Genomic DNA, 25459 nt, shown 5'->3' with positions numbered 1-25459 from the left:
ACCTTGCTGTTCTCCAGCGGTGAATATGTGCCAAAGCGAATTTGAGGAAAAATACCTTTCCAGTAACTCAGATTCACAGGGTCCTGGAATAAGAGATTTATAGTGAGTGATTCAAGGAAGAAAATTCCATTAAGTCTTGGACAAAGTTATTAAAGGAAGATTAGTGATAAGAAATCACTCCAGAAAGGAACTTGGGGGGGGGTTGAGAAAGTTGTTGTTTTCTATTTTATTTCCAAATCAATGCAAATGATCTGGAGGGGACTTCCAAAGCCAAAATGAATTGTCCTTATTATTTATTTATTTATTTATTCATTCATTCATTTATTTTCACTTCTACATTCCTTTGCCTTTTCTCCTCCTTTTCTTACTACATTTTGATTCTAGGCCTTTCTGATGCATTCATTTTGCCTTCTTTTTCTTTACTTCTCTGCTTTTACTTTTCTCAAATCTTTCACTCTGCTCCAAAGACTCTAAAACAAGGAGAAGGAACCAAGACAAAGTTTAAAAATATGGTCCCATGGCAGTTTCATAATATGATTCATTCTTATCAATTAAAAATTAAAAGAAAAACTTGTGTGTGTAGTTTGTCTTCATACATAAAAATAGAAAAAAATTGCATTTTGATTGTACAAGTACCCTTTGCACAGCTACAATGATTAACATATTACTAATTATGTTCCAGTTGCTTCCATTCCATCTTCCACTTTCCATTTCTCCTGTACCCTCTTTTTTCTCCTTCCTCCCTTCCCCCTCCCTCCCTTCCTGCCTTTCTTCCTTCCTTCCTTCTTTCCTCCCTCTCTCCCCCCCTTTCTCACTCTCTTTCTCTCCCTCCCTCCTTCACTCTTTCTTTCTCTTTTGCTGGTGTTTATTAAAGCAAATCCCAGACATCATATCATTTAACTCATTTCCTATAGAATTTCCTGGAGGCAGGGCCACAAGAGAATGTAGACTGAGGAAATGATCCCTTATGACTGTGTTATTCACCAAAATATGGAATTTGTGTTACCGAGATAAGGAAAAATATAGAATTTCCAAAACCTCCACATAATACTCCAGATGGTATAGATTTTATTTTCCACCTCCATGTCATCCCCTAGAGTCTTTGCGGGGGGTCTCTGAGAGCTTTTTAATCTTCCTTTACTATTAAAATAATAACAAAATAACAGAAAAATTTGGATGTTTATAAACCTAAAAAGAAATACACATTCCTATTCACAAAGAACATTCTAAGGACATCACTTTTGCCGTTAGAATTTGTCAGTGTAGGTTCAAGGAGCTCTCCTATGACAAAGAACCAAACACTGCCCCCCACCAACCCTATGGGCATGCCCCCTGAGCTGATTGTTGTAATGGTTTAAAGGCACCTGGATCTAGATAAGAAAGCATGGCACACAATTGCTCTAATGTCCACACACATCAGATCTACGGAGTATCAAGTAATTCGAAGGTGTGGTTATTTTCCACTGGTAAGATCCAACTAGATTCGAGTAAAATGCCCTCTAAGTCAAATAGACAGGGGCTTTGATGGAGGAATTAATTATAGTTGGTGTCTTAAAGAAAAGAATCCTACTGTGGCATGGAGAATGTAATTAATGGGAGGTAAGCGCCAACAAATCACTCCTTAAAATATTAATGCTATCAAAGAACAGCTGGATAATGAGAGAAACTTGACCCTTGGGGGACTAGCAAATGTTGGTGGTGCAGAACTTTTTGCAGTTGTGATGTAATGGAATTCCTTTAAATTTAACAAAAATAATATAAAGAGGTGTGGTATTGGGAAAGTTATTAGCAGTAAACATGGCTTTGTAGTTTTATCATCTTATTATAATCACTAGAGCTCACTTTTGCTGTGGTTGGAAATGACCTTTTCCCTTAATTGCTCAGGATATAGTCAATCCAAACAACACTCCTAAAAAACAACTTAAAAAAAAAAAAAAACTTTAAGTCTGGCAAGACTTAAAGACTTATACTTTTTTTTTTCAAATAAGACTTATACTTTTTTTTGCAAATAAAAACATAGAACCCAAGAAATTTTTTGCAAAAACAATTTTTCTGTATGCTTAAGTTAAGAAAAACTGTACCATTGTTTGTTTGTAGATAAAAGCCAGAACATACTTTGGTTTTACTTAATAGCTTATTATTGTCCCTAGCAATATCTATTTCTAAGAGAACAAGAACGCTAAATATTTAGACAAGAAAGCTAAATATTACTTACCACTTGAAATGTTGAGCATTATTTTTACGTTTTCATAACTAAATGCTAATCCCAATATTTAAAAGAAGTCAGAAGTAATTCTTTACTTGGAATATACTTTGTCTCAGATTTAAAAAGAGAAACCGTTTTATTCAGAGTTAAAAAAAAAAAACAAAACAAAACTCTGAACCGACTGGGGACCATGGGGAAGCTGCGGGCGTGGTAAATGCTTTTGATCGCACACTTTTTATTGCTGGTGCACAGCAAACTTTTGTCTCTTTTGTTTCACTCAACTTGCCAACATCTAAATCAGTGACACGGGCATTCAGAGTGTTTGACAAATAGGTTGAGATACGGGGAACATATTCACACACAACAGTAAACCATGAGAGGAAGTTCAGGACGCAGTAAAAATAAATGCCCGAGTTTAGCCTGGGTTTCACATAACACCAGTTTCAGAAGGCACTTACGCCGATAAAGGAGCAGTGCCCCTGAAAATAGCACACTGGGGACACATCATTTAAATAAATGTGTTTCTTTGCCCGAACAGAAGTTCAGATCGGCTCAATTATCATTAATTTTGTTCTTTTATTTCCTTTGTGGGCGTGAACGAAGTCGTGCTCTTTGAGGGTTTTCGAACTGCCCCCGGCTGGTGGAGGTGACCGGCGATTCCTCACTCCGCAGCCCGAAGGTTGGGGGGCGGTGGGGGGGTGGGGTGGGGCGGAGCGCCTGTGTGTCTGTCAGCGAAAACGTGCCGTTCCTCCTAGAAGTGGAAACTTTCAGGTGGAAAACTACGTGCAAATGTTGCCGGCCCCTTAAAATCATAGTTCTGAACCTTTAGAACAGGTGTCCCAGGATCGAGTCCGGAATGTGCAACAGGCGACACAAGATTCGACAGACCTCGGTCGTCGCGCCCGCTTTTTATTACATCCAGGCAAAGCACTGGCGCCTCTCTCCCCCCAACCCCCGCGCGCCCTAGCGCGTGGATGGCCGCAGAAATTCGGCAGCCCTCGCCCTCGCTCTGCCGGCATCCCTGGGCGGCGCGGGGGTCACGGTGTGTAGGGGGAGGGCCTGCTCCCCGCAGGTCTTGAGTCCAGTCCTGGGAGAGCGAGCGTGGTGGGCGGGGGGTGGGGGTGGAGGGGGTGTCCCGGGACGGCGGAGGGGGGCGCGCGAACCCGAGAGCCTCGGGGACCCGCAGCTCGCACCGCGCCCGTCGTGATTAGCTCCAGCGGAGCGACCCAGGAGGGCGGACTCTTTCTTAACCCTCGCTGTCTCCCCCTCCCTCTTCCTTTTTAAAGGACGCCTTGCAGGCAGAGCTGTCAGCAGCCCGGAGGCCGTTTGTACTTGGCCGCGGCCAGGGCGACTCCTGTTCCCGTGACAGACAGGGGCGGGGGTGGAGGGGCCGCGGGCCCCGGGCGCCCGCACGCGGGGATCTCAAATTCTTCCTCCTTCGAGCTCCACACGGGACCCGGCGACGGCCACGAGGAGGTGCGCTGGACGGCGCGGAGGTCGCCAGCCCGGGACGCGATGGCTCCCTTGAGGAGTGGGGTGGGAGGCGGCCGAGGGTTCGGCGCGCCCTTCGCGCCCGCGGCAGTATGAGACCCGCAAAGGGCGGCAGTAGCAGCCCCAGCCGCAGACTCCGCCAGCGCCTCCCGCGGGCCCCCGCCCTCTCGCCCCCGCGCACCATGCAGACCCCCGGCCTGCCGAGCCCGCGGCGCAGCCCCTGCCGCCTCCCCGGACCCCGCTAGCCCGCGCCAAGGGGGGGCCTCGGCCGCCGGGGAGCCAGCCGCCCGAGCCGCGCCCCGGGAGAGGCGGCACCGCTGCCGCCCAGCCCTTCGCTCTCCCGCTGCGTCCCCTCCCGGCCGCCCCGGGCGCCCAGCGGCGATGGGGGCGCTGCTGGCGCTCTGGCTCCTCCTGGGCTGGCTGCGCTGGAGCCCGGCGGGTGCTCAGCAGTCCGGAGAATACTGCCACGGCTGGGTGGACGTGCAGGGCAACTACCACGAGGGCTTCCAGTGCCCGGAGGACTTCGACACGCTGGACGCCACCATCTGCTGCGGCTCCTGCGCGCTGCGCTACTGCTGCGCCGCGGCCGACGCCAGGCTGGAGCAGGGAAGCTGCACCAACGACCGCGGCGAGCTGGAGCACCCCGGCATCACCGCGCGTAAGTGCAGGCCCTTGGCCCCCGCCCGGCGCCCGCGGCCCGCGCGTGTCGGCCCGCGTGCGCTCCAGGCGGTCCCGGCTCCGCGCACAGCGGTGCGGCCAGGTGGGGGCATCGAGGCGGAGCGGGTGGTCGCGTTTCGGGTCAGGCACCCTAATTCCTTTGCAGTCCCGATTCCCTCCGCACGCGGTCTCCGCGGGTCGGCCCCAGGAAAGTTTGCAGGGCACAGCGAGGACCGCAGGGCTTGCACCCGGTGGCCCTGGGCGAGACAGCTGGAGCTCCCGGGAGCGCGGGAGGTGAGGGGAAGAGCTACGGGGACAGCGCCAGGTCGCGATGCGGTTTTTCCAGGGCGGTGGGGGCAACCCATGGCGAACCCCGGTCACTCCAGGAGTTTCGGGATTGCCGGCGGCCAGAGACCGCAACTCCTGGGGAGCGCATCCGCAGCCCCGCGGGGCCAAGGAACCTGATCCGTGTTCACCTCCTCCCCCGCTTTATGGTGGATCTTTGGTAGCGTTACTAAGCCTCTGCCTCGTTCTCCCGACTTCCTTTCATTTCTCTGCCTCGAATTACCCTCTCTGGCCCACCCCCTATTGTCACGCCTTTCAGAAATGCCCAGGTCCTCGAGGTGGCGATTTAGAAACTAGGGTCGCAGGGGCTGCCCGCCCCCTATTCTCAGGTCGGAAAACACGGGTCAAATTTCCGCTCACTTCAGAGCGGAGTAAATCATGACCCCAGCAGAGGAACTTTACACCTTAAAGAGAGAGAGAGAGAGAGAGAGAGCGCGCGAAAAGGAAAGGAAAGAGAACAGAAAAAAGGAAAAGAAAAGAAAAGAACAGAAAGAAAAGAAAAAAAGCTTTCCACCTGAATGGGAACGTCAGGGAAACCCGTTAGAGCTTGAGGGGATGGTTTTTATGGCCGGGAAACCGGGGGAACGGGCGGAGCTAAGAGCAGGTGACACCCCAGAAATCCACAGCGGAGGTCTAGACCGGGCAAGAGAAGGTCCCCGGGAAAGAGAATTAATGGTGCCCAGAGACCCCCTCGGCCCCAGCGCCACCCGCCAAGAGAGTAATAACCCAGAGGAAAGGGGAGCTTGCTCTGCCTTAGAACTCCATTCTGTTCTCAGGGAATTTGAGCGTCAAAACTCCCAATCTGGTGGGTTGGAGAAGTGGTTTCTGGAGAAAACATGCTCCGGGAAGGCAGGGAACGTGAAGCGGTCCTGCCTGTTAAAAAAATGATACAGACTTCCCCTTGGCTTACTCTACTCATCCTCGGGGACCCGGTTGCTCTGTGGAGTGTGTCAACGCACAGTCTGCCGTGGGGATACCTTCCTGAGCCTCCCGGAATCCTCTTTGTTGGGGGGGCAGCAGGAGAGGGGGCCATCTCTGCACTCACTGAGGTGGGATCCACCGAACTCAGGGACCTTGGCTTGTGGCTCTACCCCTTGCCAGCTGTGTAACTTGGGTAAGTTACTTAACTGTTCTGGGCCTCCTCTCAACTCTCACATGGGCATATTCTCAGAGGAGTTGGATTGGGGAATGAGTGTCTGAATGCTTAGCACCGTGCTGCTGGCCAGCTAAGTGGTTAGTCAGTGGCTTTCCCCTGGCCTACTAAACATGGCGGAGGGGATGGGAGACGGAAGAGCTTAGGTCTAAGAACCCACAGAACCTCCGGGTTAATGGTCACCTGTCAGTCAGTTCTTGTGTCTTTGGGAGGGTCAAAAACAAGTACGTTTCCACATCTGGAAAACAGAGCTTACCATGTCCTCCTTACAAGAGTCTCCACGGACTTGATTCAGATAAGTCATAAGACAGAGTCAGGCACACAGTAAGGCCTTTGTCAATGCAGGTTTTCTTTCTTTTGCCTCAGCCCTGGAGGTTGCATCCAGAGGTGGCTCTATCAGACAGGGGAGACACTGGGAGTGTCCCCAGGGAGTTGGGGGGTGGGCTCAGGGGTGGGAAATTTGATGTCTGCCTTGCACAGAGAGAAGGAAATGTGTCTGCTCTGAGGGGTGGTCTCCCAGAAAGCCACCAACACTAAGAACTGTCTCATGATCTAAGGTTTGGCCTGACCTTCCCAGAGTTTGGGGAGGGGAGGTGAGGGGCAGAGGTGTGGCAGTGGGAGTGGGCATCCCAGATCCTTTCTGGGAAGAAGTATCCAGAGATGATACAATTCCCCATGCAGTCACAGACACAGTTAATGTGGGCCGACTACGCATTTCTTTACACCATTCTTTCCTTAGTCTCATAATGGGGGTCTCACTTACAGGCTCAGTTCTCTTTGCTTAGATTGGAGATTCTTGGAAGGGAGAAGAATTTGCAGCCTCAGAGATGGGTCAGCGCCCTAAGAGCCCCACCGTGATAAAACTACCAAAAACCTGGATTTAAACCCAGAGTCATGGTAACCAAACAACTCACCCTTCCCCTCCCTCCAGCGCTTGAACGGGAGGGTAGATTCTGTTCCTTCTGATTTCCAGATGTGCAATGTAACGGCTAATTGCTAACAGAGGCTCCAGTATCAGCTTGCTTCCTCCCTGCTAGGAGCAAGAACATTCTGCCATCTCACTTCCCACTTCAGAGATTACCAGGAACAAGCTCGAGAGCCTGGGCTGACAAGGGCGGCCACACCAAGCCGCTTACTTCCCACCCATGAGCTGCCTGGAGTCTGGGAGACTCTTGTTCAAACACCTGTGTCTGTCTGCTTTTACCTTTTAGAACCCGTCTACGTTCCCTTCCTCATCGTTGGCTCCATCTTCATCGCCTTCATCATCCTGGGCTCCCTGGTGGCTGTTTATTGCTGCACCTGCTTGAGACCCAAGGAGCCCTCGCAGCAGCCAATCCGCTTCTCACTCCGCAGCTACCAGACAGAGACCCTGCCCATGATCTTGACCTCCACAAGCCTCAGGGCACCTTCCAGGCAGTCCAGCACGGCCACCAGCTCTAGCTCCACGGGGGGCTCTATCCGCAGATTCTCCTTTGCCAGAGCAGAGCCAGGCTGCCTGGTGCCGTCACCGCCCCCACCTTACACCACAGGCCACCCAATCCACCTGACGCAGCCATCTGGTTTCCTGGTGTCACCCCAATACTTCACCTACCCCCTCCAGCAGGAGCCCCCGCTGCCCGGGAAGAGCTGTCCGGACTTCAGTTCCAGCTGACAAGCCACAGAGATAAATCCAGCCAGTAGGACAACCGGGAAGACAGGTGGAGGGTTGTTGCCATGGCCACAAGGACTTCTGGGGGAATTTCCCTTGAACCCAGCAATGTCCTGGAGGAATGTGCTAGGAAAATATAGCACCTTTCTAGTCCTACGCTTCCCCACTCCGATCACAGGATGGGTGTGTTATAGAATTGCTTTCTGGCTTGCAAATCATTGTGATTATTACGTTTCAGTTTGCGCTACTTTTATTCAAAATAGGGAGCGGCTCGACTTTAAAGTTGCAAATTGGCTGAAGATGTGTTACTGGACAGCTCAGCTATACTGTTTAGAAAAGGCCTATGTGTTCTTTTTTTCAACCTAAGTTGTTTAGTGAGTCATAATACACATCTATACATCAACAAGCGAAGAAAAACACCCGATGGTAATTATTGAAAGTTCTTTAAAAAAAAAAAAATTAACAAATCAGCAACCTGAGCGGACAGCTGAACAACCTATTTATGATTCCGGGAGCAATCTAACCATGAATAACATTAGCATTGTGAGAAAACTTACTTTTTAAATTAATAACTAAATTTTGTTTAAAATATAAGCGTTTTTTTTTTTTCGGAATACAAGATTTCCATAATCGCACAAGGAGTTTAAAGTTTTAAATATTTACCAGGAAATTCATTGTAACACAGATCTTATGTAAAAGCATTTCCCCCACCCACCTGAGGGAATATTTATTGCAGACTTTTTGTTCAGCAACATTTAGTGTTTAAATGAAAGTTGGACGGTTGAGTCTTAAAACCTTTATTTGTAAAATGAGTTATGTACAAATGTAAAGATTTGTAACTTAATGTATTTACCACATTGACGGTACTAATTATTTAGTAGTCACACTGAAATTTTTTATGTTAATAACTGTGGAGTTCAGAGCCCAGCTGTTGGTCACAATCACCTAATGTTGCATGTCTTAAGTGCCGCTGAATTCCATGTCTGATGATGACCAGTTTGGGCATATATCCTGCTGGGTTAGACTAAATAAAATACTTTATGTTTTTGTGAAACCCATTTGAAATTTTAGATCAAAGTGCTTCGTTTTATCTTCTTAATGATACTCTCTGCTATTCAATAAAAGGAAATGTATTTACTTAGCACTTCATATTTTGAAATTTAAAAAAAAAATCCTACACTGGTTTTGAATTTCATTCAGAAGCTCTTTTCTGTATCAAGGTTTGTGAAAAGCAGGGAGGGAAGGGAAATTTTATAGATTTAAAAATTGGAACATTTCTACTAAGAGTCTGGATTTCTGGCTTCTTGGGACATTCAGAAGATGGGGCACGGAGGGTCCTGGACTGCCCTGGGGTCAGGCTGGCCCTTTTTAGACCAGGAGCTTGCCATTCACCAGCCTCCTGCTTGGTCTCCCCAACCTGCCCCAGTTGCCTCAATTTTGTAACATACCTGGCCCCTGTGGGTGTTGTTTGGGAACCCAGGTTTAAGGTAATTTGTGCTACCACATGTCACCCTCAAAAGCTCTTTTCATTTTCATTTTTATTTTTTTTTAAATACAACCTACATTTATTTACTTATTTTGTATTTTAAGTAAGCTCTGAAGCCCAATGTGGGGCTTGAAATCAGGACCCCGAGATTAAGAGTCACATGCTCTACCAACTGAGCCAGCAGGCATCCCTCAATAGTCTTTTTAAAATAAGGCTACTTAGAGTTAGAATTCTGATCAAAGAGACTGGTCATGTGTCCTTGCCACTTTGCATTCTAGCTGAGGAGCAAGTTCGAAGATAACTGTGCCTTTGCCCAGTCTGATGGCAGAGGAGCTCTGACTTCAAGTCCCGTTTTCTCCCATGACTAAAACAGTGACTTCAGATAGCCCACACTCACCAAGATAATTAAAGTATGAAACCAAGAAAGGGAGGGAGAGAGGGAGAAGGGCAAGAGGAAAGCTTTACAGGAGAAGGATACACATTTGTGAGCTTGCTCGAAGCACACTCCCATGACATTAGACTGGTTTTATTCGTGTTTGTTATATACTGCTCCTTCGATATTTTTAAGGTTAATCTCTACTGGACTCTTATGAGCCAAATACTATTCTAAATACATATTTTTAAAGATTTATTTATTTGTTTTAGAGAGTGAGAGAACATGGTGGGGAGGGACAGAGGGAGAGGGAGAGACTTAAGCAGACTCTGTGGGGCTGAGTGCAGAGCTCGATCTCAAGACCCTGAGATCATGACCTGAGCTAAAACAAGAATTGGATGCTTAACTGACTGCGTCACCCAGGCGTCCAAAACTACTGTAAATATTTACATGCTCTGACTCATTTTCTCTTCCAAACAACTGCAAACAGGGAGGTATTTCAATTCCTATCTTACAGACTTGGAGGAATGAAGTGACTTGCCCAAAGCCCCATAGCTTGTCAGTACTGGAGCTGTGTGCAAAACTAGATGCCAACAGCGAGGCGACACCTGCCTTGAGGTTTCGACCTTTCTGTGCATGAAATCCAGTGTGGAGTAAAGCACGAAGCCCAGTTCCTCTCTCTACAGCAGTGATTGTCAACTCTGTTGGGCCCAATGAGGTCTCCTTAGAACAAATACTTTGTGCCATCCCTTTAGTCTTAAATGAAATTTATAGGTAATATTACCTCCTACGGATATGATTAAAAAAATCAATGCAATGGCTTAATGGTAAATAGAAAGGAGAAATACAAGGAAACTAATTTATTTCAAAATGTCACAGCTCCAATAGACCTAATAAAGGTCTCAGATTTGAACCTCTAAGCAGAATCACTGAGATGTGACAGTTCCAAATCCAGACCGATGTAGGTTTGCTAGACTGGCAACCCAACCATCCTAATTGCATGGCGGCCATTAATGTGATTTTCCCCCCAAACAAAGCAAGGTCTGATCTCCTTTTGATTTTCACAGTAGTTATAAATCTGGAAGATTCAGTGTATATTAAAGCATTGCAAAAGATACTTTATAGGTAAAATGGGATTAGGTGTTTTCCACCTAAAGGAAAGGTGGAAAATTTCAAAGTTATGGTGATGGCCATCAAGTCTTTGTTCGGTGTACCATCCTATGCATTGTCGGATTCCTTTTAAAACTGAGTCCCAACCATTGAATGAATACCCACGGCACATCAGCCCCCTAGCCCGTCCCTGTGGTGCCATAGATGGGAGCACACCATTTCACAGTGTCCTCTAGAGGGCAGAGCTGCCTCCACTGAAAACCATCTAGTTGGTCAGATTTCTCTAGTGGCTGTACTTTTATTTGCCATCCCTTTGGGAAGCGGTTCCATTAGGCAAAATAATGCTAAGGAATTCAGAAAGTTCACATCTGCAACCCCCCCTTCGTTAGCCAGGTGCTCCAAGCAATCGAGTTAACGGGCAATAAGTTGTTCAAAATTAGGGAGATGTTGTGTCCTCCTTGTAACATGGCACTCAGTGACACGGAATCAAATCGTAGCCCCACCTACTTGACGTAGAGCGCAGTCTTTGGACTTCTCTCTGAAGATATGTAGTTCGTAATACTTACAAACCCGGGGTAATTAGGTCATCCTACTGATTGCCAGAAATTGTCCTCGGCAAGCATTTACTAAACACCACCTAAGGGGGCAACGTGCTAGGGGTTGGGAGTATGAAGATGAACAAAAATGCATGTCTGTTTCAAAAAGCCTCTATGTCCATGGTCTCCGGCATGGCTGCCAGTCCCAGTGATGAGGGGTTACAGATGCTCTGTGAGAGAAGTGCGTTATCTTTCCTGCTTCCCAGGAGCTCAGTCCTGTAGGGGAAAATGAACCCGTGGACCAACTCTTAGAATTCCTTCTGGTAAGTGCAATGACAGAGGACATAAGGACTGCCCTGTAACACATCACTCATCTGCAGGGGCGAAATTGGACCCGAGCCTCCGGATGAATGGGATGTGAGTGAGAAAGACAGGGTAGATGAGGAAGAGACCAGTGCTGGGAATGAGGGGAAGACCGCATTAAGCAAAATAAAGAACTGGTAGAATGGCCCAGGTGCACCCACCAGCATAAATAAACAAGGAACAATCGGGAAACTAGACAAAGAATTCAAAAGAGTGAGGGTGGAGAGATGGGCAGGGTCCGTCTCCAAGATCTTGAAAACCATGGTGGTGGGAATACATCAAATGCAAGGAAGCACCTTGAAGGCTTCCATGAGGGAAAGCAACTTGATCACATCTCCATTTTAGAAAGTTTAGAGACCAAGGGTCACGTCAAATCACCTGAAATTTCCAAAGAGAGGCTTGCCGCAGCTTGCCAAGACACCAAAATATGGGCAGAAATTTGGCTGATGAATGCTTTATGACTTTTGCAAAGATTTGAGTCCTAATATCCTAAAATCACAATTATTTTGAAGAACGGAAGTTCTACACTTTGAAAGGTACTTATGCAAATGACAGCTGCCATTTACTGAGGACCCTGTGTGGCTTTATAAATTGTAACATTTAATCTCCACAAGCCTGAAGTAGGTTGTCATCCCGCCTGTTTTGCAGATGAAGAAGTCAAAGCAGAAAGGTTAAATGCTGTGCCCAAGACCAGACACTAATAGCAAGATTCGAACCCCGGCAGGCTGTTATGGAAATTCTACATTCTTTATGACATATAACTTACTATACGCTCGCTCCCCCCTGCACCCCTCTCCCAAATGTAATTTCTAGATTTTCTAGAAGGCCTAATTTTCTCAGGAAAAAACCAGCCAAGCTACTTTGCAGAGAATCTTCTGGGGAAAAAGTGATTAATATTGTACATATCCTATGGATAGAGGGGATTGTAACAGTCAGGAGAGTTTGTGCTACAGTATGAAATGCAGAATAATATAAAGACTGAATAGAAATATTAGATGACGAATGCTTTCCCCTTTGCACATGAGAAACTCAGGAACGCAAGTGACCTAGCAGGATTTCGGAGTCATAGGCTCTGGTTTAGTTTTCTGGCTCTATCGCTTATTGTAAGCTGAGTGACTCTGGGCCACTTTCTTACCTTTACTGTGTCTCAGTTTCCTCATTTGTAAAGTGGAGATATTAATGGCACCTTATTTCTTAGGGTTGTCTTGAGAAATAAGTTAGAGTCACTGTCTCCAATCACTCGGATTCTCGTGGAGAGGGAGCTGTGTCCTAAGTTAACAATAAATAATAGAAAGCAGATGATCTACCCTAGAACAGAAACAAAAGGCTAAGTACCGGGGGAGGGCAGATGTAACTGTTGATATTGGAGTGTGGGGAACAGAGAAAATGGCCCATGGTTTGATGGAATGAGTCCATGAAAATCCATGGCCCCCTTTGATACCCGGCCAACTTCCCCTTGTTGCCAGGAGTAGAGAGCTCTCCCACCACAAGGGGTATTCATGACCTGTACATTTATTATCTGCTTTAGAAAAACGTATTTAGGGGAGCCTGGGTGGCTCAGTGGGTTAAGCCTCTGCCTTTGGCTCACGTCATGATCCCAGGGTCCTGGAATCGAGCCCCACATTGGGCTCTCTGCTCAGCAGGGAGCCTGCTTCCTCTTCTCTCTCTGCCTGCCTCTCTGCCTACTTATGATCTCTATCTGTCAAATAAATAAATAAAATCTTAAAAAAAACCAAAACGTATTTAATAAATTTGCCTTAGAATGATTATTCATTTTAAGCCAACACTTTTAATTGTCCAAATGGGTAGATTGTTCCCTTTTATTTTCTCCACCTATTTACTTATTCCTGTTATTATTATTAGTTACATCATGTAGTGGAGAATTTGCCAGATTGACTTAAATCCATAAGCAATTTTCTAAAATGAGATAAACGAAAAGGTTCCTGAAAGTATATACAATCACAATTAGGAATTTGATTCATTTCATTGGGTTGGGATCAATTGACCTCTGCATAACCTAAAAAACTTCTTTAGTGTATGTTCAGGGAAAACAAGAATTTAAAGATGTATTAAACTAGTAAGGGAACAAACTGTTGACACATTTCGACATGTATATGGCTATTGCAAAGTTGCAATTAAACATTAGTTACAATTGCAATGAGGCTGACACAAGATTCTTATTTGAAATGCTAGATACATGATTCTCATTTGAAATAAAAATATAATGGGAAAACATAATCCAGTAATTTTTACTAGCCCATTAGTGAAATTATCCAGGTTAGGAAGATCTTTCCTCATTAAAATTCATGGCTCTGTGTTGCCAAAATAGAAGCTGAGGTTAGAGACTCAATAGGCATCAAAAACCAAATGTGCAATGGGGTTGACTTACTGAATTTGTGAGAATGCATTTCAAGTGTGCTGCTCCCTTTAGCATTTCGGCAAGATTAGAAACATCTGAAGCCCGGGCGTCAGTAATAAGGGGAAGTGGAGATGAATGTGCAAGTCCTTGGATGTAATCCCCCTGGTAACTCTTCTGTACACCTGGTTCACTGTGGTTTTGCTTGGGAGACTCACACCCAATCAGCGTCCCTGGAAAAGACTGTGGAAAAGGATATGGGGCCCCAGACAGCGAGGCACAGGCTGCCGCTCGCCTGCAAGGAAAGCCAGCCGCTTCTCAAACTGCTCGCCCAGTGCCGCCTCACTCTCAACTAATCCCATTCTAGCAGCTTCAGTTGCTTCTCTTTTGCCAAACAATGCTTAGTTTTGACAAGGCCATTAGCCTCATTTCCAATGTTTCTCGTGCTTTTGGCTCACACGACAATTTTAATATTTTTTTTATGGTTGCTTCCTTCAAATGTTACTGGCTACACTTGTCCACTTTCTCAAGAACTTAAAATTTGGTGGGTTTGGAAAACTTAGGAAAACCATCCGATGGGAAAGGAGGGAGCCAGGAATTAGCTGTTGATTTTCTGGCTGATTTAAATATGTCATGAGGCTTTTCTGATTGAAGAATCAAAATACAGGAATTTTATTAAAAAAAAAAAAAATTAGGGGGGGGGTGGGGTTATGGACATTGGGTAGGGTATGTGCTATGGTGAGTGCTGTGAAGTGTGTAAACCTGGAGATTCACAGACTTGTACCCCTGGGGGAAAAAAAAATATATGTTTATAAAAAAATAAAATTAAAAAAAAAAAAAGGAAAAAAAAATTAGTTAACCATGCCTGTCACCAAACTAGACTCCAGGAAGGGCTGTGTTCTACATCATGGGGGAGGTCAGTAAAATGTTAAAATGCTATGAAGTGGATACAGCTTCTTAGACTATAATTATAGTGGCTTTGAAGGTTTCATAAAGCAACCTAGTTTCTAAAACCAGCAATTAAAACTGCAACAATTTCTTTATGTAATGGTACAGTTTATTTCATTTTTAACAACGAGAGGACAAAATGTTTAAAATTTGCAGTTTAAAACATGCACATTCACAAAAGGCCAATGACACATAACACTGCAGAGAACTGAATATTACTCAACTTTAATAACTACTTATAAAACACAGTGCATTGAACATCGAGATCAACAAACCTGAGAAAACTATAATCACAGATTCAACACTGTCCACTCATGCAGCGTCACGATTTCGACAGCAGTTTCAGCAGGAATGGAGTTTCATGGAGCTGAAAATACTATTTTATCTTTAACGCAAACTTCAATTTTTTCCATCGTAGCTGCCTTCTGAGGCTGCCTTTTTTTTTGAACTTAATAAACTTGAAAATGTGAAAAATGAAGCTTGAAGTAGCTAAACAAACGACAGACAGTATTTACTGCATTTATGGCTTCTAGTCTAGAACCATGAAACACAAAAATATTTATTTTTAAATATTCTGCTCACGTTTTTGCAAGAGCAGATTTACGTATGGAAAGTTGCTCTTCATTCAAAGTAAGCATGTATGAAATCTAGCTCTTTTTCCTACTTACAGGAGATTTATTTGCTGAGAAGTTTTGCGAGCTTTATTAAGAAAAGTTCTTAGAGGCAAGCTAAACAAAAGTTGCAATTAAATTTGTTCAAATTTGTTTGTAAAATAATTTACTTATTTAAAAAAAAAGTGATGCAGAGAGCCAATTAATTTTTTCATCGAATATTAAATTCCAGGTAGGCCATGATAGAATTTTATAAGGCAGAAATAAACATCAAGATTTACAGCAGTAGCCATGCATTGGCCTAGGCCACTTTAAATATTAATTCATGCAAACCATAAACCTATCAGAAACACAGCTGCTTTCATACAGAAAATAAATCAAGGCGAAAAATGGAAAACATTTATTTCCTTTCCTTCAAAGTTTAACTTACATTCCATTTTAACAGCCACTGAAGGTTAATTAAAATGCAGCAAAGTATAACAGAGTCTCACAAGTGACTTCAGTTATTTTAATGCAAGAAAAATCAGATTATGATCTCTTAGAGAAGGGTTATAGAAATGTTCATCATTAAAAAGCATTTATTAGGCACCGAGCTGCATGGCATTACATGAATTTACAAAAAGAATTCCACAGATCTGGTCCACGTGATGTGAATGGGGTGGGCGTTTTTTCAATAAATTTTATAAATGGTTATTTATAAGATTATATATAGACTTGTTTGATAAAATAAGTTTTAGAACCAAGAAGTGTCATAGGGCAACTGCACAAAAATATACATTGATGATCATTTAGCATGGTAATAATTAGGACATTGTTACAAATAATTTAAAAACTACAAATATACAATCTATTACTTTTAGACTAGCATTCATTTCCTGAAAGAACGTTTCAAATGACAAGTTATCAGTGACATACAGTGCACACAATGCAGAACAGATTATCATGTGAGGTTCATATTTGTTATTTAGAATGCTAAACTGCAAAATTAAAATGTAAAATGTAATAATCAGAATAAATGATGATTTCTGGAATTCGCTTTCCCCCTGAACATTAAGAGGAATTACTGACTCCGTTCAATGACTATATAATTCATGTAAATGAATAATATTATTGAATAAGAATACACGTTCACCTGACTTGATTAGAAAAAGGTTTTCCATTAACTTTGCAACACTGCTGAATCAGGCTCACGTCAGACACCGAATGGGGTGTAGGAGGGCAGGCAGCACGTAGATCATTTTAAATTTGCTACATTCCTGAGAAACACCCTTCTCCTGCTAACAATTTCTGCCAAATAGCATCTTTCTGGGTGTGAGCCACCAGTATATTTTTATATGTATATAGAAAACATTTAGAAAGTTCATGCTCAATATCACTGTGTACGATTCAACATTAAAGAAGCAACTCCCAGCTTTTCAATGTTAAATGAATGAGGATTTTTCTGCTGTAAGTAGTATTTTCTGAATTGTAAACATTGTAAAGTGAGACGGTGTTAGCATTTGCCAAAGTCCCTATAAGGGACTTTTGAATTGAAGAGTATGTGTCCTTTATTTCAGAAAATACAAGTTAAAAGTCACTTCAGCTGTTTTAATCTTGGTAAAACTGTTACACTCCTCCCCCTCTTTGGAAGGTTAAAAATTCAGAGGGGTTTTCTCTAACACTATAAACTCAATGAGACTGCAAGGGTGTGTTTTAAGTTTTACCAAGGAGGTCACTCCCTGCTGCCCAGCACCCTCTCTCACACAAGAAGCAAAGGAACTGACTTAATAATTCAAAAATAGGACTACGGGACAAGAAAGACTTCACTTAGCATATTTCAGACCACGGTCTCATACATGAATTAACCATAGATATTCTACTCACGTTGAAGAGCTCCATAGAAACAATCCATGTTTTAAGATAAAAATAAAACTTTTTTTTAAACCAGAAGATTCTGTTCTATTATAGTCATCATATTTTGGTATTAAAATTTGGGAGAAGGATGCCACTGATGAGGTGGAGGCCAAGGGAAGCATCTCTTGTCTGTAACCTCGATAAAGTGTTTCTCCAGAGGGATGGACCTCATTCTTGTGATTTGTGTGGTTTGACCCTATCACCACGGGGAGGCCCAGAAAAGCCGCTCTGAATATCCCTTCAGTAGACAAAAATCTGTGACTTCCGAGTTTTGAAGACGGTCTTAGACCCTTACACCTGTGGTCTTTCTAGGTGTTTCGATTTGCAATTTTCTTAACCTGAACCCCAGATGGAAACGGTCTAGGAAGTGAACTGTGTCAACTCCTTGTCCCCTTTAGAATTATGTATGTTATAACCTCTCTCCTTTCTAGAAAATGGGGAGGCAAACTTGTAACTAAATAACTAAAAATACAGAGAAGGAAATGACATATCACCTAATTTTAAATCTAGATGAAGAAAAACGGTAAAAAAAGTGAAAATTTTCAACTTAAGCAGTGACTTGGAAAATCACCTCTCCTTGCAATTCTAGTGGACTTTTTTTTTTTTTTTTTAAAAAAGAGGAAGTTCTATCTATTTTGCTGGTAAGTCCACGTAAAGGCAAACAGGCTTCTGAATAAAAGGCAAAAGTTTGCTTCAGTCTCTGAAGTGTATCTGAAAACTAGAATTCCTTTTTATTTGTTTTTAAACGAAAGCATCATTTGAAAAAGAGCATAGAAAACTGGTTTTGGTTTTTAAACAGCCCCTTCACCATTGATTGTTGGTAGCAAAACAGGCATTTTTCAGGAGATGACTTGGAAATGCTAAAAAAAAAAAATAAACTGAACATACATTTAAAAACATAGTAACAAAATCTACTTGTGATGAAGAGTGTCTCTGATCATAAAGTTATAGGCTTGAGTAAAATAGCTGTTTTTAAAAGGGAGGAATATGTACTACTTATTTGTCCCAATTAGCAGTGTGTGACTAATTTGGGGGAGCTCTTGACAAGCAAGCTGTGAAGTAATTCTCAGGTTTAAGTACAGGGGTGGTTACAGGAGACGGGGTGTGTTATGTACGGCAGTGGGCATCTCTAGCAGGAACTGGTAGAAAGAACCTAAACACAGGACAAAAGCCGAGCCTATGTACATTACAAAAGCCCATGCATTTATCCAACAGTGGTATTCCAAACATCTCCACGGAAGCACTGGGGAGCTCACATAAATATCTAAGCATAGTTTTCTTGAGAGAGAAAACATTAAGGTAAAATGACAGCACTCAATCTTCAGCAGAAGCCAGATTTTTAGAAAAATCTAAATGATGAGGATCCCTCATCAGAAATGACAGAGACATACATACGGTTTAAAAATCAGTATCATAATGACAGAGTCACATAGCCACGTGTGCCTTCCAACGTGAACAAGTAAACAAGACAAACAACAAAGAAGCATTTGTAAGGCCAAAGGTGCAACACCACGGGTTTTAGTAGCAAATGCCTTGAAATACTCATTTTTGCAAATCACTCTTATATTTGAAAAGTCAAGCATGCAGATCTTATAGCAGAACTGGAGGTAAACTTTCTCTTAAATTTCTGGGCAAATGGCTACTGAATGAGAAATACACTTACTGAACGTCTTTGGCAAACATTTCTCGAGACAATTTTTGACACAAACACTTGTTAATGTCTTGTTTAGAAATTTTGCTCAGGAAGGTGAGTCAGTTCCTTAGAGAAGAGTGCTGTGGTTTGTTTTGTTTTTTTCCAGCATATTCTGAAATCTAAGTCTGGATATCAAGAGTCCCTATAAATTATTACCACTTAAGAGTTTTCTCGTGGTTGGTCACCTTGCGGTAGAGCCAATAACCCCGTTAGTTACAGCCCCAGAGTAGCGGCATAAGAGTACTGACCAAGTCTCAGTTTAAGAAAGCATTCTGGCAAGATACAAGGTCATTTCCAATTTCTGCTTACAAAGACTTAGCAAATACTTTAAAAAATCTGAAAGAGATGGTGTTACAGTAGAGTTGCACAGTGCTTATGTCTAATATACACGAATCTGACGGTCGATCAACGAGATGAGCTCAGATCCACTTTCGCCTTCCGGGACCAGACTGGAATTGGTCAGCAGATCCGGTAAGACCTGGGAACTCCCCTTTAGAGTCCTAGTAGCCCCTGCCTCGCAGCCCCTGTCCCATCACCATTCCTCGGGTCTCTGCTTTGTGGTGTCGTATGCTCGAATCACCTCAGACTGTGACACGATTCCATTCTCATCTTGTGAGAAAGCATACCCATCTGTAAGTTACAGATAAAACAGAAATGATCATTGTCAGGTCACCGGGAATCTCTGTTATTCTGAGTGCAAAGGACTCATTTTCTAACTTAGGGCCCCTCTATGGCCCTCCTGCCTTCAAAAGCATGCGTGAAGATACTTTTTTTATGTCTGGAAAAGATGCTGATTCAACTGCACCACGAAGAGTGGGCTGACCGCAGGCTGTCAGCTGACATTCTCTGAACTCTGGCCCCAGATGAATGAGCAGGTGCTCTCAAAACCCCCCGGCTCTCCTGTCTGCATCTCAAATCTAAGCCATCCACTTTTTGCTTCCTGGCATTTGGGGGTGGGTAGAGGTGGGTGTCTAGTCTAGCAGGCACATATACTTCCATCCAGAGCAGAGGCATGAGACAAAAGAATAAAAGTGAGAAGGAGGCAGAGATAAACACCTCCACTGCCAGTACTGGAAAAGTCTTCGTCCTTGGGACGACACTGTCCTTGGCTCTCCACGTCTACAGATAAATTCCTTCATGCCCCAGCATGGCTGGGGACAAGCAATGGCCCCCAAAGGGGTCACATCTTTAGAAAAGGCCTCTTGAAGCATAAAAGGCAAAAGCATTAAACATGAGTATATATAAATGAAAATAAATTACATGTGGAAACAACATGAAACAAAAGATATATTACTAACACAAATACATTTACTACAGGGCTTTATATATTATATTCTTTTTTAGATCCTTGAAATGTTAAGAGGGCCTGATACCTAATAATTTCTTACAACTCGAAATATTCATAAATATTTTTGAAGGGGGGGAAATATATGTTTCACAGTGCTGTCCGAAAACTGAAAAAACCCTTGCAAAGTTATTCAAGTCAAAAAGATAACAATACAGAGGGAGCTTTTAAGAGTTAAGATTTATTTCACTAGCTCTTTTTAAGATTTAAGGAAGCAAGGGGCATGTGGAAATATTATTTCTTTGAGTGAAAGCAGCAAGATTTGAAAATGCTTTGTCTTGTCTGCTGTAAGTGAGATGGCTGTGGTCAAAGGTTTCTCTGAACACCAGTTATTTATGTAATGGGTCTCAAAGAAGCAAAACGGGCAAAAGGTATTAAGTTTAAATAGTTAAATATTCCTGCAGTCAAAATGCAGCTCTCGTAAATGCTAGGGCAGAAAACGGCAGAGAATTTATTTACGAATCTGAACTCAGATACTTACGGAGCAGGTTTTGTTGTAATGATTCTGACCGGTACAAGTTCACATGGTTCTTCTTAAAGACGTTCTTGAGTAGTTGTGCCCTCTCCGTGAGGCTGCCGAGCAGGTGCAAATGTGTGAAATGAATTATCAACTCGGCAGAGACCCCACCGTGCCCACCGGACCACCAGAGTGAGTTCGACTTAAACAAAAGGTTGCTTGAGAAGTCTGGAGTCTAGGGTTTCTTTTTACCCCACTTTCTCAGAGGGCAAATGAGATTTAAAGTAGTTGGATGCTCTCAAGGACAGTTTTTCCCATAGCTAAGGAGAGTTTTGTTCCCAATAATCCAGCCCAAAGATTTCCCCACCAACCCCCAGTTATCTTTAAGTCAAATGGGGATACAGACACTGTACAATATGGTTAACAAGAAACACAAAGCCGGCCGTCAGGGTTATTAACTTCTAAAAATCCTGGTTGACTTGCAGTCTAAGCATGGCATTTTTGGAATCACAGAAATTATTACCATAGATCTTCTTCCTACTTTGCACATATTTTGGTGTAAAATAATAACTTTTTAGTTATGTAAAGAAATCCTCAAAATTACACAAAAAAGAAATTTCAGACTTTTTCACTAGAAAAGTTCCATTACCACTCCAATATGGTATGAAATGTGTTCCTTAAAGTCATTAAAAAAAAAAAAAAGAAACCAATACCCTATTTCCAGAAAATACTAGGTAAAGTGATATGGAAAAATATTTATTTTTCAATAGACATTTAGAATAATCTCCACAGAAACAAATCCATGTAATTAATTATGTAACTTCTAAAAGCACACTGCAAGAAATAATGCATCTGTTTTTTTTTCCACTGCATGTAGAATGATGTCTCCCCACAGTAGGAAGCCAATTATTTGTCAAATAAATGAATTTGAGCAGTAATTGTGAAATGCACTTTAAACGTCACCAGTCCTCCCAATCATGTCATTTCTCTAGTGGTTGATTTCTAGAACTTTGCTTTGATATCAAAGAACATAATAAGCATAAAGAGCTACTAAGTAACCCACATGTGTTACAGCAAGTGTTTATGCAATTTTGTTTTAATCACTGGAATGGACTCAGTTGAAAAATTTCCTTCTTGTGTTTTTCCCACTATAAAAGTTTTAGTTAAATTGTTCTAAGTTATGTCAGTTCTGTATTTTGCCAAATTTTTTGAAATCCTGAAATGGAACCATTTTTATCATATACAAATAATAAAAATAAAAGGATCCTCTGCAGAAGGAACTCGGAATTACACAAACATTCAGGCTTTTGCTGAAGTAAAATATTTAGAAATGTTGACATTTCTACTTATCTTCGACACATATTTTTTAAAGTCTAGGGACATTAATGGGTGTTTAGTAGACATAGTTCATTGTCACTGAGAATTAGCTACGTTAAGGCAACAAAGCTAATTAATCTAAAACTCCAGTGGTTTTGCAAATAGTCGTAAACCTTGTTTTTGCCAGTGAAATAAACAGATACGGGGAGTGAGAAGGGACCATTTTTAGAGACACTTTTCTTGCTCTGTTCCTAAAATGATCTAACATTGCAGACCTGGGGACCCCAAGGAACTCTAAAATCTGTAACTGCTTTGAGGAAATTGGCAGCTTTAGCAGCAGGAGGTCTGATTTTGTTAGTAGAGCGTTGGGATGGGGTGCTGGGAGGTCTCTGGTGTGTACGATGGAAACGACCACAGACATCTAGAGGACGGCAATGTATCATTATGTAGCTTCTTCTTCCCCAGATACATTTTCCAGGTTTCAGGCTGGCCTTGCTACATGCATAATACTTTAATATTATAACATTCAATGTTAAGAAGGGGGACGTGAGAATTTTATCTTTCATATTATGAAACTTACATGTATAAGATAATGCAGGTCTGTTTTGTAATGGTTCATATGAGGCTATCCTTTTATTCAGCTGTTACATCTAGGTCATGTCTAGTGTTCAAAAAAAAAAAGCAATAAAAAAGCTTCTTTCTTGGGAAAGGAGCGCAGTACTGGGGACAGAGAAAGGGCTTTGGAGTCTTAACTGTAATTCTGAGTCTGTTACTTATTAGCTGGGTCGCCTCGGGCAAACCTTTCTTGGTCCTCTCACATCCACAGGAGAAGGAAAACCCCTAATCACCTCCCCACCCCGCCCCCCACCAACGGTGGGATTTGGGAAATTGTATGGTTTCTACCATAGAGACTGACACTTAGGAGGGAAGCGCTCAATGAACGCTAGTCCTTTCTGCCTTTACCCTTCCCCTAGCTTGCAAGGAATTGATCATATAAAAAAATCAACGAGAACAGAGATCATCCCAAAACAGGAGATAACTTTGTGAGGATCCTTTCTGATACCTTGGTTTAGAGTCAACATCAGCTCCACACATGATGTCTTTTGCTGTGTATGAGTTTTAATTTACAATGCCCCCACTCCACTTCCCTGGTAGGAAAACTACTGGGCTTCTCTTGTTTTTTTTTTTTTTTTTCCCTTGAGCTATGCTGAACCTCTTGCTTTAGTGTTCATAGGGCAGAGTCCCTCCTATGAAATAGAAATGCCATTCACAGGAGGGTGCTTAATAAATAATAAGTGATGATGATTGTATTTCTTTAGCCTTATCCTACCTTTTGGGAACTGCTCATCATTTCAGAATTACGTAGTTCTAGGTCCTTGATATTTATAGGTACTGCTGTTACTCTCAAGTCACATTACATAGTATATTGGGAACATGTTAACCTTAATTGATACGTTAGAAGTTCAGTTTTTCTTGAATAGCTTAACACTGGGACAAGAAGGAAAAGACTTTAAAGAACCTTCTCATTAAAACCCCACCATAATCACGACTCTTAGTCAGTAGTGTTAATTTTGTGCTGACTTTCATTTACATACCAAGCTGTGCAAGGTCTAAATTTGTTCAATGCAGTAATGAAAGTACCACTTAAATACTGTTACCTTATTTCCAAGCCCACTAAAATGTTTCAACTTAGATATTTGGTAGCAGTAAGCTATTGTAATGTTTTAAAATAATAATTTTATTAATTATTTAATAATTAAATTAATTTTAAATCATTGATTTTAATGTTTTAAAATAATAATTCTATTTAGAAATACTAAGTATAGGTAAAAACCCATTTACTGTCCTAGAACATATTGTCTGAAGGTATTTTCAGTTATTTTTGAAAAGTGCTAAATTTGCAATTGTTTGGTGTTGGGTTGGCAAGCTATTCTGGTGGAGTCATTAAAATGGATCTCCAGAAAGTAAGGGTAAAGTTCTATTTGGTAATGGCTGCTGAAGTTTTGCTGGCATATGTCTACAGTGATATATAAAAAATTATGACTCTTCTCCTATTTGCCTACCTGTAAAATGCAGTGTTTCCCACACTCCTGAAAGACATCCATAGGTAACTGTCTTGTCTCCCATGAGCCCAGTGTCTACAATTCCTTATTTTAGAGCATTAGGTTTTTGAATTCACTTTTGTTTTTGTTATTGTTTTGTTTTAGAAAAGGTAAGATGTTACAATTTATAGATGTAATGCCCCCCCCATGAGATCCAAGAGGACTATATTCCAAAAAATTTGTATTCCTGCTATAAAGTATATGTTTACATTATAGAAAATATAAACACTATGAATGCTTTTATATTTATAGAACAAATGGTTCTATAGGTTTTTTTAGGTTTTTTCCCCAGCAAATGTTTGCTATAAACCTATGGGAAAAAAAAATCGAATTTCAAAAGGTTTTTTTTTTTTTTTTTTTTTCATTTTGAAATTGTAGATGTTATGCTCCCTAGTGTTGGAGCCTATCCACAAAAACAGGGTTTCATACCATATGAGGTGTTTTGTTTTTTTTTTAATTTAAATTCAATTAGCCAACATATAGTACATCATTAGTTTCAGATGTAGTTTTCAACAATTCATCAGTTGCCTATACACCCAGTGCTGTGATGTGATGAGCACTGGGTGTTATATAAGTTGTTTTCTTAGCCAAAAATAGTAAGCCATCGCTACACAAAGATCAGAGGTAAGGCTTGCATTTATTGTCCCAATATTTAGACTTAAACTGATTTCTACCATAACCCAAGGTTCAAAAAGCAATATACTGTACTTAGATGATGAAATACATCCGCCCCCCCCCCCATTTCAGTATAAAATTGGAATAAATGTATCTAATTCACTGGATAATATGGTCGATGATATACTATTTCTAAGACTTTTAACCAAAATGTTGCAGTTTTGCACATCAGTAAACATGAGAAATAAATGGTTGTAAATGCTAGTCTGGACACAGTGCTTACAAATCTGAATTTCTCTGACACAGTGCTCAGAAGAGATTGAAAAAAATGGGGGATGATCAATTTACAAGACTTCATTGTTCTATCTATGATGAAATAAGCCAGTGTTACTCTGGACATGACTCATTTGGGAAGTGTAACCTATATAATTCTATGCTCTTATGTATCGTATTTTTATTTAACTACCCATGGGTCAGTCATCTCTTTACCACCCACTACTCAGTCATCCTTTCACCCACTCATTCATTCATTCATTCATTCCTCTGTTCATTCTCTGGACCCTTCAATCACCCATTCGACAAATATTTATCAAGTGCTACTGTGTTCCTGGGTCTGTGCTAGGTGTTGGGTTGCAGGTAAGACTAAAAAGGAAGCCTTTCCTTCAAGGCGCTCACATCTGGTATGATGTGTTTGTTTATAAACACATCATAATACAATGCAGTAAGTATAATTATAGAAGCATAAAGAGCTCAG

General features: G+C 42.2%; 2 protein-coding genes across 5 annotated transcripts in view; one reads left to right on the top strand and one right to left on the bottom strand.

Annotated features, from left to right (window-relative positions):
* Window positions 1-3966: 3966 nt before the first annotated feature.
* SHISA3 (shisa family member 3) lies at window positions 3967-8644 on the top strand. Its single transcript, XM_032852634.1, has 2 exons — window positions 3967-4355; window positions 7064-8644. Exons 1-2 carry the CDS (start codon window positions 4079-4081, stop codon window positions 7501-7503), a joined length of 717 nt encoding a protein of 238 aa, XP_032708525.1. The 5' UTR covers window positions 3967-4078; the 3' UTR covers window positions 7504-8644.
* A 10320-nt stretch (window positions 8645-18964) lies between these two features.
* The window catches only part of ATP8A1 (ATPase phospholipid transporting 8A1), a 226004-nt gene continuing 219509 nt past the window's right edge, over window positions 18965-25459 (bottom strand). For all 4 annotated transcript variants that reach the window (XM_032852621.1, XM_032852612.1, XM_032852624.1 and 1 more), the window contains 2 exons: window positions 20696-20787; window positions 18965-19499 (listed from right to left, as the gene is read on the bottom strand). In XM_032852621.1, coding sequence (XP_032708512.1) covers window positions 19402-19499; window positions 20696-20787 — 190 coding nt within the window. In that variant the 3' untranslated portion in view covers window positions 18965-19401. The remainder of the gene's footprint in view (window positions 19500-20695; window positions 20788-25459) is intronic.

Source organism: Lontra canadensis, unplaced genomic scaffold, assembly GCF_010015895.1.
Source record: "Lontra canadensis isolate GAN:19392208 unplaced genomic scaffold, GSC_riverotter_1.0 scaffold1, whole genome shotgun sequence".
Lineage (NCBI taxonomy): Eukaryota > Metazoa > Chordata > Mammalia > Carnivora > Mustelidae > Lontra > Lontra canadensis.
This window is presented reverse-complemented; position numbering and strand designations above follow the sequence as displayed.